Source organism: Cinclus cinclus, chromosome 5, assembly GCF_963662255.1.
Source record: "Cinclus cinclus chromosome 5, bCinCin1.1, whole genome shotgun sequence".
In the NCBI taxonomy this organism is placed as follows: Eukaryota; Metazoa; Chordata; class Aves; order Passeriformes; family Cinclidae; genus Cinclus; species Cinclus cinclus.
In genome coordinates, this window is record NC_085050.1 from 48,335,485 (window position 1) to 48,354,982 (window position 19,498).

Here is a 19,498-nt window from a genome sequence, read left to right on the forward strand (position 1 = left end):
TGTTACAGACCAGGATTTTGGCTGACAAAGAATTTTCCTTAATTAATAGCTCATTTCCTTGCTATGGACTTCTTGCACCTAGGACGTGTTCCAGCTAGCTTGAGGAAGGATTGCTACAATAAAAACCAGACAATTAATTTGTGATCTAGGACAGAAGAATGGTCTCTTTCCACCACCCATTCTGAAGAGTACGCAAATCCAGATACCTTGTACATTCATCACCCACACTTCAGTTAGCATCTTCTTCCTCTGAAAGGAAGCCCTCAGCAGTGTGCCAGAGACTAATTTGACTCCCTTCTCACATATATTAATTAAACCCTCAACCAAATGAGGACTGGAAGATGAGCCCTTTCCCCCTGTAATGCTTTAAAATGCAATTAAGAGTAAATGGTACAACTGAAAGATGCCTAGACACACACAGGTGGGTTCCAGAAGCAGAAAAATTTGCCACAAGCAGCGTTCATTCTGAACACAAGGTGATGGTACCAGGACAAGCCAAGAAGGAATGGGGCATAATTAAATTTCGTTAAATGAACATAAAATCTAGACACCATACTCTGTAACAGCTGTGTCTGAAACAGTGCCTGATCAAATCTCTTTGACTGTGGTACAACAGTCTTTCCCCTTCCATGCCACTTGGACTCCAGTATTTCAACAGCACTGGTAACCAGCCTGCTGTACCCTGGGAAGGAGACCCTGTACCCTGAGGCTGCAGCAAGAGCTGTCCCCAGAAGGGCTTTAATCCAGTCACATCCCTCCTGCCACTTGAGAGGAAAAAGTGGGTGTGTATTCTCAATGAACTGGGAATATTATCACAGCAGCTTCACTTTCATACTAATTAGAAAATACATATATAGGCTGGGGGAGATAAAGACTCGTGACAAGACACAAATATTCTCTGGATAGTACAAGACCACAGTTTGAAATTACCAGAAGCTTGCATGCAAGTTAAAACTCCCAATTATTAGTCCAATTCCACTTTCCTTCTCATCCCCTTTGGTTCCTCTCTGTAAAACAGAGCTCAGTTTTCTTCAGATTGACTGTAGAAGGAATACTGACCATTTTTTATGCAGAGATATTCCTGGAAGCAACCAAGTCATTGGCAGGAGTTAAGGGAAGTTACAAGTCCATCTGCCTGTTTAAGCTTGAAACAACTCCAAGTCACATGCTGCTTCACCCATCTATTCTCAAAATCCTAGTGCCAACCTCCCAACATTTATCCTCTACATTTGCAATACTCTCTTCGGTGATTGCAAATCAGTTTGGTAACCATTATCTAAACCAGCAGATAAGCACTGTAAAAAAAGAAGTGACTGACCAGCATACACATATTTTTAAAAAATCCTAATTTTTCCCCCCTCTGGTATTAAGCAGGCACAGTAAAACAAACAAAACACCAATCTGAAAAGAGACTACCTATCTAGGTGGCTTTGAAGACCAAATTATGAAAAATCCTGAACCCTTGGCACAAAGACAGTTCAAAATGAACACCCCTAGGGAAGGGAACACCAGAATGTAAGGAGGAATGAACAAAGCAGATAAAACTGTCAGTTCTGGCAGAGGGGAGAGGCTAAGAAGTTCCCAAACCCTAGAATAAAGCCAAGGGTGGAAAGAATCAGAGTCAAAGCCAGGCTGTTCTGAATTTGCATGCATCCTATAAAAGGCCTGGCAAAGATACGTCAACTGAAATAAAACCCGAAGGCTTGAATTTATTCAGGAATGAGCCTTATTTCTTTTGTGCACATTCACCAATACAAGTTTAAAGGACCAAAAACTCACTTTTGCTACTTTAAAAAAACAAACTGCTTAAATCACTAGGCATCCTGAGCAACAGAGATACATTTAAGTGTCTGCTGGATGTGGCAGAATGAACACCTTTCTGACCTGCAGAAGCAAACCAAAAAACAGTTTGAGGTATATTTATTTTGAACCACATAATGTTCTATGTATATCTAAAAAAACCAAAAAACAACAAAAAACAAACAAACAAAAAAAACCAAAAAACCAAACCAAAAGAAACAAAAACAAAAACCAAACCCCAAGCCTGAAAACATCCAAACCTTTCTGTGGCACAGCAATTGTAGCTTCAAAGAATTTTTCACACCCCTGACTGCATCTGGTTCCCTTCATAGGCTGCTCTAGATGCAAAACAAATATGCTGTGAAACAAAAGCTACTTTATACCATAGCATTGCCATTATTTGTTAACATCTAGCTCTACTATTTATTCTCTTTTAGTTTAGCATAACTTGCTGCACACAAGCATGGAGACATGATGCAGTTTATTTAGGTCTTGTACTGCAGTTTTTTCTCCACAAGCTGCAAGTCAACTGATTTCAGTGGATATCTGAACACTGCCCCATTTCTTCTGGGCCTACCATGACATTTTGAAAGGATCAAATAACTTTGAACAAAGCACCACAAAGAATTCCCAGATATCATTGATGGCAATACCTTTTATTAGAAAGAGTAACAAAGTGCTTCCCATAGGATTAATTCAATACAGAGTTTTTAAGAAATAGAATTTTTCTTTTTTATATGGACAGTTTTGATGTGATGACGTTTCAGGGCAAACAGGGTTCTCCAAGATTCTTCTGCAGAGCTTCTCTGTACACACTATTTCAACCATTTAGGCATTTGGCAGGTGTGAAACAGTACTGAAGAGTCCATCCCTTAAAAAATGGAGGTTATGCAAAATGCTCGCAATGTCACATCGACCAACAGGAATTATATTGTTTGTTGTTTAACACAGATTTAAGGGACATAATTCTTTCATACAGTCCTACACAGATGCATAAAGGTGCATTCAATTCTAACAATAATAATAATAGCAATAACAACAACATGTAACAGCATAAACAACATTATCAGTTTTTACTACATAGAGACAACAGTGAAATTGTCTTTTTTTTCTTTTTTAAAATTAACCTCCTGCTTTTTTAGCTAGGGACATCCTTTGAACATTTGGTGATTCCTTTGCTTCTACACCTCTATAAAGGACAAGACATAGTTACCCTTAAGAACAACCACCTGAGACATTCACTAAACACAATCTCAGTCCCAAAGCCAGCCTATCTACATGTACACAAATATGAACATCAAACAAGCAACTGAACTGAATTCATGAGTGCAACAGTCACAGCTCTGCTCATACTAAAAGGTCACATGCATACAAACAACATCCTCACTGAAGTTGTCAGTCACACCCATGGTTCACTGTTCCTCCTTCCTTATGTACAGAGCAGAATGACCACTTCAAGGAAATACCAGCCTTCTCACAGCACAGCATCTTTACTCAAGAGAACTACTGCAACAAGGGTATCACAGACACACTTTTTCCTATGGGATGAAAGGAATTAGATGAGATCCTTTGTACAGTAACTGGATTGTAGGAAGAAAGAAATGATTTTTTTTATTTTTTACTTTTAACAACAGGATGCTTTTGTAACACAGCCCTTATACAGGAGGAGAATACACATAACCCCATCATTCTACCTACACAAATACACAAAGATGTAAACAGATGCTCTCCTTCTAGCGGACTTGAAAAAACTCCAGAGCTTACCCCTAGGCACTTTTGAGTACAGAGCTCCTGGCTCTGAGTTCAGCCTGTACTTGCTGTTTGCTTTGGGACTTCAAGCTTTGAACAACAAAACCCCCTGTATCCAGAAACACCAATGTTTCCCTGCCACCAGCATAACTATTTGATCAGGTGCCAGTCAACACAGGTTGCCATCTAACTACACAGCTGGGCCTCAGTTCCAGTGCCCTGCAGTCCTGCTGGTTCAGTAGAACCTCCTGAATCCACATGCAGGGTCATCTGAAGATCCAGAGAGGTGACCTGTCTCCTCAGAAGGATACTACTTGTTCATTATAAAAGCAGACAGACATGTCTAGAGATGGCATTTCAGTACAAAAGACTCCAGAGGAGATGGGCTTTCATGTTCACTGCAATAAACAACAATTATTTCCCTAACAGGAAAGTCTTTAAGAACTTCCAGGAGTCCTGGAAACAGAGCCCAACTGACAAAATGATGCATGCATAAAGCTGGACTTGAGAATCCAGTTGCAGGACTGGGACTCTAGAGAGCCAATCCTTAACTTTAAAAGTCTTTGAATAAGACAGCATCTTCAACTAATTTATTCTTGTAAAAGCATTTAGGAAAAAAGTCACTGCAAAAGGTTAAGTAATTTTCTGTAAATTTCACATCTCCTATTACACAATTTCACTCTACCACAGATGAAGCCAATTCTGCAATCAAGTTTCTTGTTAAAAGTAATGTATAACAAATATTAAATTGGTAGCCTATTTAGCAGTAGTAATAAAGTAGAAGTAGTAAAGATATTGTCCCATTTTTCTGTTTCTCTTCATAAGAGGAGAACTTGGAAGTACGCAGCATACCCCTGAGGTGGCTACTGGGGAGCTGAGTGAATTCTGCATCCACTCCTGAATCTATATAACCTTTTCTCTAGGTTGTGTGGTCCCTGACATACACCTATGGCTAGGCATTTTGGCTGCCTCGTATGGAAAGGAACCAGTTAAAACTACTAAGTAAAATGACCACCTGGTTTCAACTCCATTTTTATCTTGAATGAAGGAAACAGGTCCAGTGTGCTTAGGTGCAGAAAGCTTTAGCTTGTGTGGGCCCACACTGCAGCAAATATGGGAAGCATTGAAAGATCTGGTCTAATATCTGGTTGTTCAGCCACTTCTCACACCACCCAGAGGAAGCAGACAACATTCTAGCACTGCTGTCTGGAATGGCAAGTGTCCAACACTGCAGCTGGAACTACCTACAAACTCCATGATTTATCCAAATATTTATCTTAAGAAGGAGGACTGGGGGAAAGAGCAAGTACAAAGAATAAAGAAAGAAAAATAGCAGTAGGAACTGAGTACATTTCCAAAAAACAAGGCAGTGCAACATTAGACTGCTTGGCCAATGTAGGACCGGAATTTCTCCTAAACAATAGCTGAAGTCTTGTGTGAAGTCATTAACATTAGTATAAGGGCATTTTGCTGGTACAGTTTGTTTCCTGGGGGAGAGCTTACTATAAATTACACTAACCAAATTTGGTTTTGCGTCTGGAAATTGTATTCATCTTATGAATGCTTGTCATTACAGGTTTGTTACCAAACCTCCTTTGTCCAGATTTAGCTTTTCAGCAAATCACTAACAAGTTATGCAGATTCAGGGAACAAACAGCACATGAACCCCCTCAGCAGTGAAACAGAACACTCATATCAAGTGCCCTCTTAAAACCAGACATGAAATTTTTACTATACAAAGAAAGAACATGGGGAGAAGGGAGGGGGAAAATGAAAAGCCAGTCCTTCAGCTAAGGCCCCAAGAGCCCAGAAATCAGTACATTTCACACCATTACATTACAAACATCTCCTTTCTTCCCTCTAAAAGATGTAGTAAGGACACTGCTGATTTGGCTTAAAATGTAATTTTAGCCCCCCTCATTGGAAATTTAGCAATTTGAAGTATTGCAGCTTTTGATATACCACCCATTTACTTAAACACATAAAACCACTGACATAGTGACACTGTTGAAATACATAATACAAATAGTATCTACAAAATTTTACTGTTGTACATAAATAATGACAAGGCACAGAACAGCCACCAGTCCAAGAGCCTGTAGGCCAAGAAACCAGAGCATAACCCAGAAGAATATAATTATTACAGGTTCTACTATCCGTTCTCCAAAGTACATCCTTGTGAAGCCTATTCTGATAAGGCTTTTGTTTAGCTCTCCAAAGAGTGTCCCCATCTTTTTATAGTCGTCTATCACAGGTTCTGTGGTGTGGTTCCTTTGTTCTTGGTGGACCTGCAGACGGAAGACAAAAAGAGTAAGTATGTTGTACAGTTTTATTACTGTGGCTCTGAACAAGTCTCTCATCTGTTTCTATCTGAATGCATAAAACTAAGATATACATGCAATAAATCTACTCCTTAAATCAAGAGATTGAAAATGCTACATAGCTTATGACCTCGGTACAATGCTAAGGACGTAATTTGTCAAAGCCTGGGACATCTGAAGTGGTGCTACAAATGTATGACAGCCCCTCCCTCCGCTCCAGATGTCACTCCAGAGCAGGTGTAAAGCTCTCCTGCAGGTCATACATCTTACCTGTTTGTGCAACCTGCGGTTGTCAAGGCAACCACAACGGAATGAGATGCCTCTAATTTCAGGGAAGGCATTTGGCTGAATTATTTCCAGAACTTCAAGAACGATATCAAACTATTAAACATGAACTATGAAGTATTTTGCACTGAAGCCCAGGAACTGAAGGGCTACTACTCACTGCTAAAAGAAGGGCACTGGATCTGACCAGGAAAGTGACAAACATCTATCCTGATGTTGGTGTAGGAAGCCATGCAAGTCAGGAAAAGGAAGACAGACCCAAGGACTGCACAGATACAAAGTGGTGGTATAAAAAAGCAAAGGGAAGGAAAAACAGGTTCTGGACTTTTGTGAAATAAAAAATGGCAGAGCAAATGCACAGGAAGGCAGAGGTCCATCTTAAAATGAAGATGTCACATGTAAATATCACTGCAGAAAACATCAGTGTTTCAACATGCAAATTGTAACTAGATTAGAGCTTGAGATCTCATCTCTCTTCCCCAGTGTCCAGAGATTCTTTGCACAAAACCTTATTGCCTTGTGTTTGGGTATGACAGGGCAAACATGCTTTCAAGATGATGAACATGAGTCTTCTAATGCTTCCATTAGGCAGCAGTGAAAACACATGCAGCAGGTACTCATAAATAATTCAGTCAACAGATTAATAGGTCCTACAAATTGCCCACAAGCTCTACGTGCAATTAGTCTACTCCCAGATTCAAAGCAAGCATGTTCCATCTTCAAGGATGAATGCTATTCTGCATCCCTTGTTCCATGGCATGGTCTTGGTAGAGAAATAGAAATTCCCTTTCACACCAGGCTCACCATTAATAAATGATGAAGTGAATTACCATTCTTACATAAAAACATCCAGCAAAGACCAAAGGAAGCCAATATTGATTTTCTAGTCCAGACTTTAAAAGGCCACCATGCAGAACCTGCTGGCTAAATGCTCTGGGTAAAGCTCTACAGCTGCTGTTGAGAAAAAAAAAAAAAAAACAAAACCAAAAAACACCAACAAAACATCAACAGTTCCTTAGCTGAAAGTACCAGGATTTTTTAAAAATTTACTTATTCATAAAGAGGCTGGTTTAAGCTTCAGTACTGAATTCCATAAAGGCACAGGAAGCCTGAACAGTAATGTGTTCATAAGTAATTCATAACTAATACTCTGTTCACTCTTTCTGTGGTTGTACAATAGAGCCTGAGAGGGAAGAACTGCAGGTTTATGTACAGAAAGACACTCTCTTGCCTCCTTTCAGCCCACTTCACAGGCCCAGGTTGTTTTCTCCCCCTTACTGGATTTTCTTCAGCATTTTGGCTTTAACTGTGCTTTGCTTAATTCAACTTAATTCAAAGAAACATTAACTCATCAATAATCCCAGTGTTTCAAGATTAGTCCCTTCCAGAAAAGCAGAGCCTCTTGTGAGCCCCTGTAAACTAGGCAGGGCTGGGAACACAATGGAACTCTTATCCCTCCATTCCCAAAGAACACAGGGAGACAGACTCTTAACCTAAGTGTATAATGATCATAACAACTAGGGGAAAAGACAAGGGATGTGCTGGGAAGGGAAAATACATTTACTTGCTTCCTGCATGCAGAGACCAGAGGGACCACATGGCAGATGATGGTGGAGTGGATCAGAGCACAGCTCACATCAAACGATGCAAAGACCACTTCTGAGAGAACAGTTGAGAAATCACTACATTTTCTAGCCATGGCCAGGGCAACCAGGAGGGAAAAAACAAACACATCACTTTGCCCCTGGCTTGTTAGTGGTACTCGGCAAGGTCCTGGAAGCCTTTGCACAAAGCTAATGCAGCACTGGCCCGGAGGCTGCCAGCAGGCACAGGTATGCAAGCTCTTCTGCAGCTCCCACCGGGCAAAGCAGGATTAACCACACATGTCCATGCCAACAACATCTCTCCTGGTATGAGGCAACTGTAGGACACATGATTGCACTTGCAGCTCCGCTTGCTTTGATAAGCTAACAGCAAGAAACTGCACACTGTCTCTTAAACAAGGTAAACACAGTAAATTCCACCTCATGTAGGCTGTCTAGGTATTGCTGATTTTTCATTACCCCTCCCTCACCTTCTCAAACAAGGGCAGATTTATGTACTCTAAAGCGATTACACACATGGAGCTGCCAGGCACAGAGACTGACAAGTGTATGTTTAATTGCATAATAGGTGTCAAGTTAATTTTCCAAATATTTTTCAATAGCTTATAAAACCTTTCAAAATTATCATGGAAATTCTCAAGACTTCAAAGTCTGCTTCAGTTAATTCAGGCTAAGTAGATCTTGCTTCAGGCAACTCAGCAAAAAAAGTGGAGCTGAGAACAGATGATCTGTCATGAAACACTGATGGCATATTTTTCTTTACTATTGCATGATATTTCACATGCTGGACAAATACATGTCTTCAGAGGTGTAGCTAAAACAGAACCTTTAGGGCAAATGCCAGTAATGTTACAATACTCAAAATTGCTAAGGAATAATAAATAAGTTTTAATATTACAGCTAGAATTTCTCTCATGAATTTTCAGGGCAACAGTACAATGGCATGCAATCCCATACATATGGCATAGCTCTCAAATCATAACCTCAGAACCAACTTTTTTTTTCCCCTGTAAAATACTTTTCTAAACCATTTTAGAAATTGGCCGTCTTCAGCAAACACACAGTCCCAGCCGACTCTTTAATTTTTACTGAACTATTTTCATAGGGTTATTTTCATACTAATCTTGTTAAATCAGCCTGAAACAGACAGACACTACCATAACACACAAAATGTGGAGAGAGAAATGTACCCATTCTGAGCAGTTGCAGCTGTGCCCCCTTGCCTCTGCAAAACCAGAGCTTCCTCCTGTAAAAGCAGAAGTTTCCGTTTCAAAGTTACTAGTTTAAAAAAATCAACAACTCAGCCTATGCTTTGTAACTTTTGAGAATCAAGTGTGTATCAGGAGGGAGCAGAGGGAATTTCTTGATCTGCACTAGCCTCAGAGAAAACATGCTTTCCAGGCCTTTCCCAGCTGCTCTTCTCATAGCTAGCAGGTGCCATGCAGGGGGCACTCTCAGACTTCATCTGCTACAGCTGAGGAGAGAATGTAAGAGATGGCCACTTAATCTGCACTCATTTGTTTGCCTTTCCTCACTCCTTGAAACACAGGAGTGTTGAAGAAATTCAGAGGGACTGGAGAACAGCAGAGCAGGCAGAGATCTAGACGGATATAGATTAATACATGCCCAAACTATATCCTGAAAAGACAGGAACAGCAGCACTGCCTCTGAGAAAAGAACTTGCCCCCTTCCTCCAGCAGGCTGAAAGACACTCACCAAATAAACACATACAATATTATTCCTAAAGGAGAAAGGAGAATAAGGCTTTCCTAAGTGAGTAAGTCTAAACCAGAATGTATTAGAAATGCTGACTGCATTTCTTTCCTAACCTAATGTTTCTTATCAAATTACTGCAATGAATTACTTCTTACTGTAATTTAAATTAATTTTACATCCATATAATTTTATTTTAGGCTTACTGACAGACCTAGTCTGAATCTGTTCTCTGTCAGTTTGAAACCGTTCCCCATTGTCCTATGCCTACATGCCCCTGGTAAAAAGACCCTCTCAAATTCTCTCCTTTTAGGCACTGCAAAGTGCTATAATAGCTCCCTGGAGCCTTCTCCAGGATGAACAGCCCCGACTCTCTCAAGCCTGTTTTAACAGGAGACTTGTATCTTCATGGTCATCTTCTGGACTCATTCCAGCAGGACCATGTCTTTCCTGTGTTGGGGGCTACAGAGTCTGCAGTACTCCATACTCAATTTCGTATTTGGTTTCTAATTTTTAAATTATTCAAAGTTAAAAACAAAGTTATACAGAACAGAAAGGGAAGCATCTGATCCACTCTACTGCCCAGCATGCACAAACAATGTCCCTCACAAATCCATTGGTATCTGCAGCTTCCCACCAACCACCTCATTTCCTCTGGTCTTTTCAGATGTTTGATATTACAAGATCTCCCTCCCTATCCAAAACAACACATTTTCACCAGCAAAGCCATGGTCTGCTGTCTCCCACTGCTTACTGGCAGAAAGTCAGAACCTGAAGATCCAAACTCTGAAAAACTTTTATACCTGGAAACCTGGAACTAAACTTCCCCCTCTGTTAAGGCCAAATAGCTTAGGGGCTGTGATGCTTCAAGGAGAACCATGACAGGCCCTTGCAGATGTGATGCAGGATGCCATAAAATCATCTTCTTTAGAATGAAACCCAACGAGGAGGTCACAGAGGAGCTACGAAGTGACAAGTTCCGTCTGCTTTCAGAACTGCTGATGGTCCTATATGCCTGAAGTGCTTCTGAAAGAAAATCCTGCATGTAATTGAATCTTTTCCTTGACTAGCTTTAAAATAACAAAGAAGGTAAAGTTCTAGTCATCCTACTGAACCCAACTAACATCCATCCGTGGCTTTTCCAGTTATGTTTGTTATCAACACAACACACAAAATACCCTGTGTTCTGACCACTAACTGCCCCTGCTTATGGCAAACTTCCACGCATTCACTGAAACTCACTGCTTCATAAACTCAGGAAAACACATGGTATATTGCAAGCAGAGGCTGCTCCATACCAGTCTAACAGGACATTCTTCTTCTTGCTTACCCCCTTCCTATTAAAGGGTGCTTTGATGAGGCAGTGAAACACGAGATCCCATCACTACATCCTCCACCCAGAAAGAAGCCATCTTTGCAGTGAGTCATACGCTATTTCCTAGGAGAGAAGGATAAAGTTAGCACTGAACTTTTCACAGTGGCCTACAATTGATCCATATCTGCATCTTCAGTGTGCAATGTAGCCAGTTTATGGTCTTTTCCCCTCAAATTGCTGTGGGCACACAGTTCTTGCACCTGACTATTTGCAGATCACACCAAGAAAATCTGCCAAGCCCTTGGAGGATGCAGAACACAAATGGATCCAAGAGGGACACAAAACTACCCTACACACGTGGGAAATTATTTTCCCGTGGCTAATCAAAAATAGCATGGGAACACAGATTTAACATTTATTTTTTCTGTTAGGAGGACTGAACAGCTCCAAAGTAACCACAAATTTCAGTTCTGTTACCTTACCCCTGATGTGGCCATGTGGAGAGGTATAGTTATGGTTTTCCAGGCATTATATCTGCTGAAGCAGCCGCTCAATCCACAGCTTTCCACACTTAGCCTAAGAATTTTGAGGTGGTGTGTTTTGTTCGGAATTTTTGTGCGTGTCTGGAAAAAGAACCCCAAGTAACTTACTTGAGTGACAAGAGCCGTTGTACTGTGGGAGGGAGAAGGGAACAGATGAACACAAGGAACTGGCTCGACAAGAAGATTCAGGATGTTTTGTTAAAAAAAAATAAAAATCCATTTAACCACTATGAAGGTACAACCTCCATTAAAGCAAACCAAGTAGCAGTCTTCTATTTGGTCATGACTATTGAATAGAAGAAACCTCAACAGTCTTCTCTTGCTCAGACAACCTGAAAAATTCCCACCATGGACTTCACAACAGCACCAGACTGAGTACAAGTTTATAATTGTCTCTTTTCTTGCATCAAATGCCTAAAAGTGTGTTAGACAAACATTGAATTCCAACAATGAAGGAGAAAAGGACAGTGAATTGGGAAAATAACTACTCTCCATGTAAAAGCTTATTATTTTAAAAAATCAAAAAAGTGCTGCTGGGCAAGGAAGGTAATGAGAGAGGACACACAAGCATATACAATGTTCACCTCCACCACAGAAAAGCAGCAGCATCTCCAAACTGTTTGTCATGCCTCAGATCACAATCCATCATATGTACAATTATGAACAAAAGAAAAAGAATTGAATATTAAAGAGAATTATTTCCAGATTATATAGAAAAGAAATTCCTTTTGAATTCCATTGCAACCATGTGTCTAATGACATCTAAATGAGATGTTAAAAAATCCTTGTAATAAAGAATGCATGGATGACTTCTGGATGAGATGTTAAGATGACTCCAATCCTCCAATAAAGAAATGCAGGGATGTCACATTTATATACCCATCTACACATTCCATTTTTTTTCCAAGAAGTTTTATCTGCAGTATTTAACTGCTCACTATCTGACTCCAATTGTGATTATTTTTACTCCAGGGAACAGGTGGTGTGTCTGCTATCTGAAGCCCTAAATGTCAAAATGAAGCATCTAAATGTCAAAAAAGCCAGTGAGATATGACTTTAAGAACAAGCTTACTTTCAAAAATAGGAGTATTTTTCAGTAAGTTGGGATGTTAATGTTCAGAAGAGAGTGCCTCAGAGCTGTCTTTTTTAGAAGATGCAAACTAAAACTGAAAATACTTTAGGACCATTCTTTAAACAAAACATAAAAGCAGAAGAAAGTGAGCAGATGACAGAGACCAGGATGGAAGAAACCACAAGTTCCCTCCCCTCCTCCAGAATAAGAGACTGACTTCTGCTGGGTGCAGATAGGGACCCACCAGCCAACACACAGCTACAAATATTTAATAGTTGGGCAGCCAGCTGTGGAAGTCCTGAGGGAATGAATGATCCAATCTGGCTGGTACTCAGCCATATGACCACACAGTGTATTGCCATGGACTGGCTCTGGAGATTTGCAGCCAACAGCAGGCTCCCAGCTGGTGGCCTCCTCTCTGTGCTTACCACAGCCTCACCCCATTGCAGGTCACAAGTACAAACGCTGCTGATGCACTGGCCTGGTGGGTGCTGCCTTTCTGCCCCCTACTTCTCCACATATGCAAAAGAGTTTTGTTACTAGTAACACCTGGCATCTGATCAGGACCTCACCCTGCTTTCTTGTACTTAAAAGATATCTTAGACTTAATGAAAAGAAAGTGAAATTTGCACGTGATTTCATTGGAAATATTTCTGATTTTCTTCCTCTTTACTACGGGAAGAGACTGGTATCCCTTTGCTTGTGTAAAACTAACAATTAGTATTTAACCTTGTCAACATTAGCAGTAAAAAGATCTTGATATACAGCCAATAGACTACAAAGATAAGAAAATTAATTTCAGATGTCTGGAGAGGAAAAAACACAACAAAACCCACACAGGTTCATTTCTCTAGGCTAATTTTAATCTGATATTTAACTAAGAAAAGATCAATAGATTTGGAAATGAAGAGGAAAAAAAACAAACTTGGTTTACAGTTGAGAAACAAGACAGAAAAAACATACTTTAACTTCTTCCTCTGGGAAAAAGAAGCAAATTCAAGAAAACTAGAAAAGTTCTTAATACCAAAAGTACTTTACAGCAGCTACCAATAAAAGTGACATACTTAGAGGAAGCTTAAGCAAAAGATTGTAAACCAAAGATTGGGTTAGCATTCCTTTTACAGCAAGAATCTAGAAATAATTTATAAAATTGAGACAAGATGTTTCTATAGAAACAAGTAACAACATAAAAGCAACAGTGCCAGATTCCTTTTAGTCAGCTTTTGCAGCAACTCAGGTTTAGAACCAACAGATGCTGGAACAAACTCTGAAATACCAGGAGAAGTTTTGCACTGAAGAGATGAAAAGGCTTTTCTAGATACTTTAACTTGTGTACAGGTGGAACAGAGATAGCTTCAAAAATAACAGAGACTTCCCTTGATAAACACAAAAAATGTCCCATAATTTCAGGAGTAAATTCCCCACTCATGCAGCACCAGATGGTAAAGTGTGAGACAGGAACCTGGCACAGGAGGGAACATGGGAGAAGAAACCTGCCTGCCCCCCTGTCAAGATCTACTACCTCTCTCTCCCACTTTAAGGATGCTGTTTACACTCTTTCTTGCGCTCCTGCTACTGTTCCTGTAACTCAATCCCATCCATACTGCAATTTTACATAGACACTAGATCTAATGCAATATCTAATCCATCTTTTCATTACACATTCAACATTTAATTTCTACTGATTTCATTTATCAGGGTCCCTCACTAAAATTGGTCAGTTTGACTCAGAAAAAATGTTTGCAATCCCTGTACATTCAGCGTGGTATCGAATGCGCTGGCTTGCTGAAAAGCAACAGCTGTTAATTTTGCCTTTTAAAGAGAGGATATTTCTATTTGCTTGTATCTCCAGAATACTTTTTTCTTTAAGAAAATTGGATCTTGACATCATTCAAACAAAGCATGTTATCCTATCTATTGTAGGTGCTATGGGTATGTTTGAAGGGTTGGTGGTTTTTCCTTCAAATGCTGTTAAGCCCCAAAAACTTAATAATGCATTTACAAAAGTTATTATCATCTATTGTTTGATAGTTATGAACCTCTGCAATAGAGTTAATTTATTTGTAGAGCCAGAACAAATTTGAGATTAAGTCCTCCTTGTCAAGTATGACTGCTTTCGGAAACAAATTCCAACAACTGTGAGCAGGAGAAACCTACAATTTTCAGATTATCTCAGCATGGAATAAATTAAAAATAGATCTCCAGCCTTAGGCATAAGTTCCACATATACAAAGGTACTTTAAAACATTCTTGATCATTACTGACTTATGACTGAAATTATACCATTCTGAGCAACACAGCACACAACCACCCAACAGCCTAATGAAGATTTTATACAAGGCTTACCACAGGTCTGTTGATATTATTCTCTAGTTCTGTTTCTGCTTATCTTCTCCATTCTGAAGAAATACTAGTGATACTGTAAAGTTATTCAAAAAGTTCAGGGCTTGAAGTTAGTTAAGACACCCATACCTCCTCAACAAAATTCTCAATTCTCAAAGCCCTTTTATAACACCACCTCTAAATCTGAAGCCATTTATTAGAGGACAAAATACTCCACTTACAGCCATAAAACACTCTTCAAAACAATAATAATAAAATATCCCAAAGATTTACAAACTAAGGTTTATGAAAAGGTGATAGTCTATGCTAATAAATCTATTTGAAAATACATGTATCACATATTAACTCTGCACTTCAACATTTTCTAGAAGCCTTGGTTTCACAGTTGAACAGCACTGTGGATTCTGCGTATCCTAAACCAGTGCAGAAATCCTGGCCTCAGTGAAGCAACTGGGAATTTTGTTATAGTCTTCAACTGTGATTACAAGGAACTAAACCCCGTCCTTGCCCAGACAGGGAACTGCCCACAATTCTCAGTACAGAAGGCAACCACAGTACCACAGCTGTCAGGAGCTCCACTGTGATACACAGCTTGGCTGCAAAGTCCCTATAGACAGACAGGGTGCTGGGCATCCTGCTAATACCACCTCATGCCCTGCTGTAGGGCACGTGCAGGATGCATGCGTTGCAAATGCAGGATTTCTGCATCAATTTTTATTAATACACAGTCATGATTTTCTATTCTTATTTAATGGTTCAATTTATAGGTGTTGATGAGATTAGAATGCAGTAGTGTGACAGTGGCTAACCTATTTTAGGAAGTGGGTTAGAGAAGGAGGTTTGAGGTCCTTGTCTCTAGTGATATTGAAAATACAGGACATTCTATGTGTCTGACTGATAACTATTAACAGTTGGGAAAAAAAATGTGACCTTGAGGGGCAAAGCAGCAGCCTATTATTCCCATGGCTTCAGGAGCAGCTGAATCTTTGGGTGCCTTCACTTACTACTTCTGAACCCCAGCACTGCAATACAGGAGAGGTGGAAGAAACTATCCAGGTTGGGCAGTGTTTTGAAGACTAAAATAGGTGTAATTACCTTTGCATACAAACCTACAAAGGATACAAATCAAATTATCATCCAGTTCTGCTTTCAAATCTAATCACAGAAGTAGGTAGTTCTACAGTCTACTTTGATAATGAATTTCAAAGGCTATGTATAACATTTAGTTACATATCCTTCCATTCTTTCAAAACTGTATCTGTCAGTAATTTCACTACGCATGCCTGTGCTGACACAATAACAAGCTTCAATAAAAAATTAAAGCCACAGGGTTTGACATTAAATAGATTTGTTTCCTACAGAATACTCTTTCCTAAAAAAAAAATAAAAAATTAAACTGTGTACTCATTATTACTTAGGTTCTGCTTGTCAGGCAGGTATTATTTTAGTTTTATGTTACAAGGTATGATCTTACACAACCTGTGTTTATTTTGCAGGAAATGGGAAAAACCAAATCGCACCTAGGTTTGAAGCCCCAGAGCCTCACCTAAAAGTCCCTCTAAAAAAAGAGGCCAAAGGATTTTCTCTCATGAAGGTCTTCCTTCACATCAGAGGAGAGAAATAAGAATTAATACCAACACCAAAGCAGATTTTGACTTCCTTTGCTTCACACATCTGACTAAAGTGGTGCACGCATTTATAGTTCAGGAGAGAACATGGAAGAGGAAAACACAGGCTTAGGACCAGAGTCTGTGTTAGCAGTGCAAATACCCTCAGCAAACACAGCGACAGTGCTGGGGCTCCATGAGACACTCCAATAAAGACCTAGCCTGGAAACAGGATCCCTGCCCGTTGGAACAGCAGAGGTCAGCAACAATTCCTCCATGAGAGCAAAAAGGGCAGGGGAAACTGATTATTGGAAGAGAAAACTGAACACACTCATGAAAGCCAAAAAGGTACAGAGCTTGACAAGGCTTGGTGACCCAGGAGCCCCTGCAAATCAAGCTACAAGTTTGTTCTTCTCTTGAACAAGAGAATCTGGGACTTTCTCTCAAAGTTTGCAGTAAGTTTAGGTACCACCAACTCCTTGTGTCTTCCCTACACATAAAACAAAGCAATACTGCTTGTTTACCCAATTATTATTATTTTACTGTTACTTTATCCAACATTTAAATTCTTTCTGTATATTACATAAAGGCAAGCGATAATCCTTATTTCCAAACCTAGTTTATTTTTTTCTCAGCTGAGTGCACCTCAGTATGCAGAAAAACTACTCTGTGCTATGACAGTGAGACAGATCCAATAAATAGGAAGGATTTTCTCCTTCTTCCTTGTGGCCTATTTAAAATTTCTACTGTCCTATTTTTACACCCCAACTTGTCAGAAAGGGCCTGAGAAAAGTGGAATGAGAGTTTGTGTGGCAAGTGTGGCTGTGGCCACCCAAGCAGTACCTTTATTACCAGTTTCATTCGAAAATGTGTTTAGGCACTACTGGAAGGCAGCTCTTCAGCCTACATCATCCCCTGAAACCACAACACACCCTTGGAGCAGAAGCAGCTGTAAACTGCAGGGAAAAGCTCCTTGGTGAAAAATTGCAACTAATTTGAGCACAGTAATACATGAGAAGATGTAATGCAACTTTTTAACCTCTTTTCAGGGAAGACAGTAACCAGAACCAGCAAGTATTCCTTACTTGCCTCCTGTGACATCCTGCACGAGGCCTTATGGACACAGAGAGAGAACTCTGAGCCTCCCTTGGTGCGTCTGTCCTTACCCTACATTCGGGCCTGTGCCCTGCTCTGCCCCATTTGTCTAGACAAAGGGGAAAGAAGATGCGCTGACTTACGTAAACGTGGCTAAGTGAATTCTCAAGTAGCAGAATCTTTCTGAGTGGCCCGCTTCTACGTGTAATGTCAGGCAAACCACCAGACACTTCCCAATATTAGACTACTTCAGCTGTAACATGGCTGAGTGCAGAGCATGGTTAAGTGCAGAGCATCTTGTACGAATTGTCAACAAACATGATTAACGAAATCAAAGCCATCTGGAAATTACTTAGGGATACGCTCCAGCAGCTTTGCTTGCCCCTGTGCAATCATAAGTACATTTCAGAGCAGATCATTGCATTCTACTATTGTGCATGAAAAAGGTTGTGTTCTTTCTTCCTTTAAAGGAAACAGCAATAAAGGTGCCTTTAAAGTACGGCCTTTGTCTACACACCGGGGCGATGCTGTCTGCAAAACAAAAGGGTGCCTGGAAAGGCAGTTTAAGCTAACAACAGGGAAACCGCTCCTAAGCAAAAAGCCCATTTCCATGCCATAAAAATATAAATCCTGAAGCAGACAAAAAAAAAAATAAAACAAAACGGAAAAAAGAATTGTTTTCCTCCAGTTACAATATAATACGTTTCTTAAGTCATACAGAGACTAAAAGGTTAAAATACTCAAGTGAACGAACACAAGAGCTGAACTACTGGGGGGAATTCCGGGGATAGCAAGAGCACCCTGGTTATTTCCAGCTAGATATATGCGGATGCCGCGCAGGGACTACCCTCGTACATCTGCTCCCATTTTCGTCCAGGCGGACTAAGCGTCCCGAAGGAAGAACCAGGGTCAGGCGGGCCCACTGGCGGGATACTCCAGCACCACGCGTGGGCAGCCCCACGCAGGTTGCATAAGCCCCGCCGCAATGGAGCTTTACCCGGGAGCGGCTCACACGGGTGGCTGTACCGGGAATGAAACGGGAGAGGAATCAAAAGGCATCTCCGCTTTTCCGTCGTTCCCTGGCGGCGGGGCCAGCCCCGGAGCCGCGACCCGCCCTCCCAGACCCCTCACGGGAGGGCACCCACCTGCTCCTCCGGGCGCCGCCGGTGCCAGGCGGCCGCCGCCCCCGCTTCCCGATCGCATTCCCCGAGCGGCGGGGACGGCGGGAGCTGCGACACCGAGCCCATGGCTGCTGCTCCGCGCCGAGAGGAACCGAGCACTCCCCGCGCTCCCGCCGCGCCCGCCTGCCGGGGCGGGACGGGGCCGTCACGGGGTCCCGGGGAGCTGCGGCAGGGAGGGAGGAACGGAGGGAGGGAGGAACGGAACGGAGGGAGGGAGGGCGGTGCTGGGGGCGGCCCCTGGCAGCGGCCTCGGAGAGGGGAACCTCCCGCTGCCGGCTCCCGCCTTGGGGCGGCAGCTGCTTGCTGCTTGTTTTGAGGGAGAAATAAACCACCCCAAGCACCCGATTTTAGCTTTTACTAAAAGCAGGAAGTGCCAGGTGTTACTAAAGCGATAATTTTAGCACCACTCCTGTTTGGTGTCTCCCTGGGGAGAAACGGCTGCCTCTTGGCAGTGTGAAATGTGGCATTTGCTGTTCCTCCCTCGGGAAAGAGGAAACACCGGCCTCGCTCTTCTGAAGCTGTTTGGATTGTGTCTTCTGTTCTTTAAAAAGAGCTAATACACACCAGGAAGAAGGAAACTCAACAGGAGACCCCGGAGATAAAACAATGTATGGACAATGCTGGGGAACGTTTAGATTGGATTTTAGGAAAACAGTTCTTCAGTGAAAGGGTGGTCAAGCATTGGAACCGACTTTCCACGTGAAAGCACCGTCCCTGGAGGTATTAAAAGATGTGTAGATGTGGCACTTGGGAACACAGTTCAGTGGCGAACTTGGCAGTGCTGGGTTAACAGACTCAGTGGTCTTAAAGGTTTTTTCCAAAAGAAAAAAATATTTTCTGATTCTGAAAGAATTTCTTTCTCTGATTCTGT

The 19,498-nt window shown here is 41.2% G+C and overlaps 1 protein-coding gene across 1 annotated transcript; it reads right to left on the reverse strand.

The window, feature by feature from the left end:
* Positions 1 to 2,450: 2,450 nt before the first annotated feature.
* On the reverse strand, positions 2,451 to 18,718 carry FAM241A (family with sequence similarity 241 member A). Its single transcript, XM_062492965.1, has 2 exons — positions 18,592 to 18,718; positions 2,451 to 5,837 (listed from the first exon to the last, which is right to left on the reverse strand). The coding sequence occupies exons 1-2, from the start codon at positions 18,691 to 18,693 to the stop codon at positions 5,592 to 5,594; spliced, it is 348 nt and encodes a 115-aa protein (XP_062348949.1). The 5' UTR covers positions 18,694 to 18,718; the 3' UTR covers positions 2,451 to 5,591.
* Between the last annotated feature and the right edge of the window lie 780 nt (positions 18,719 to 19,498).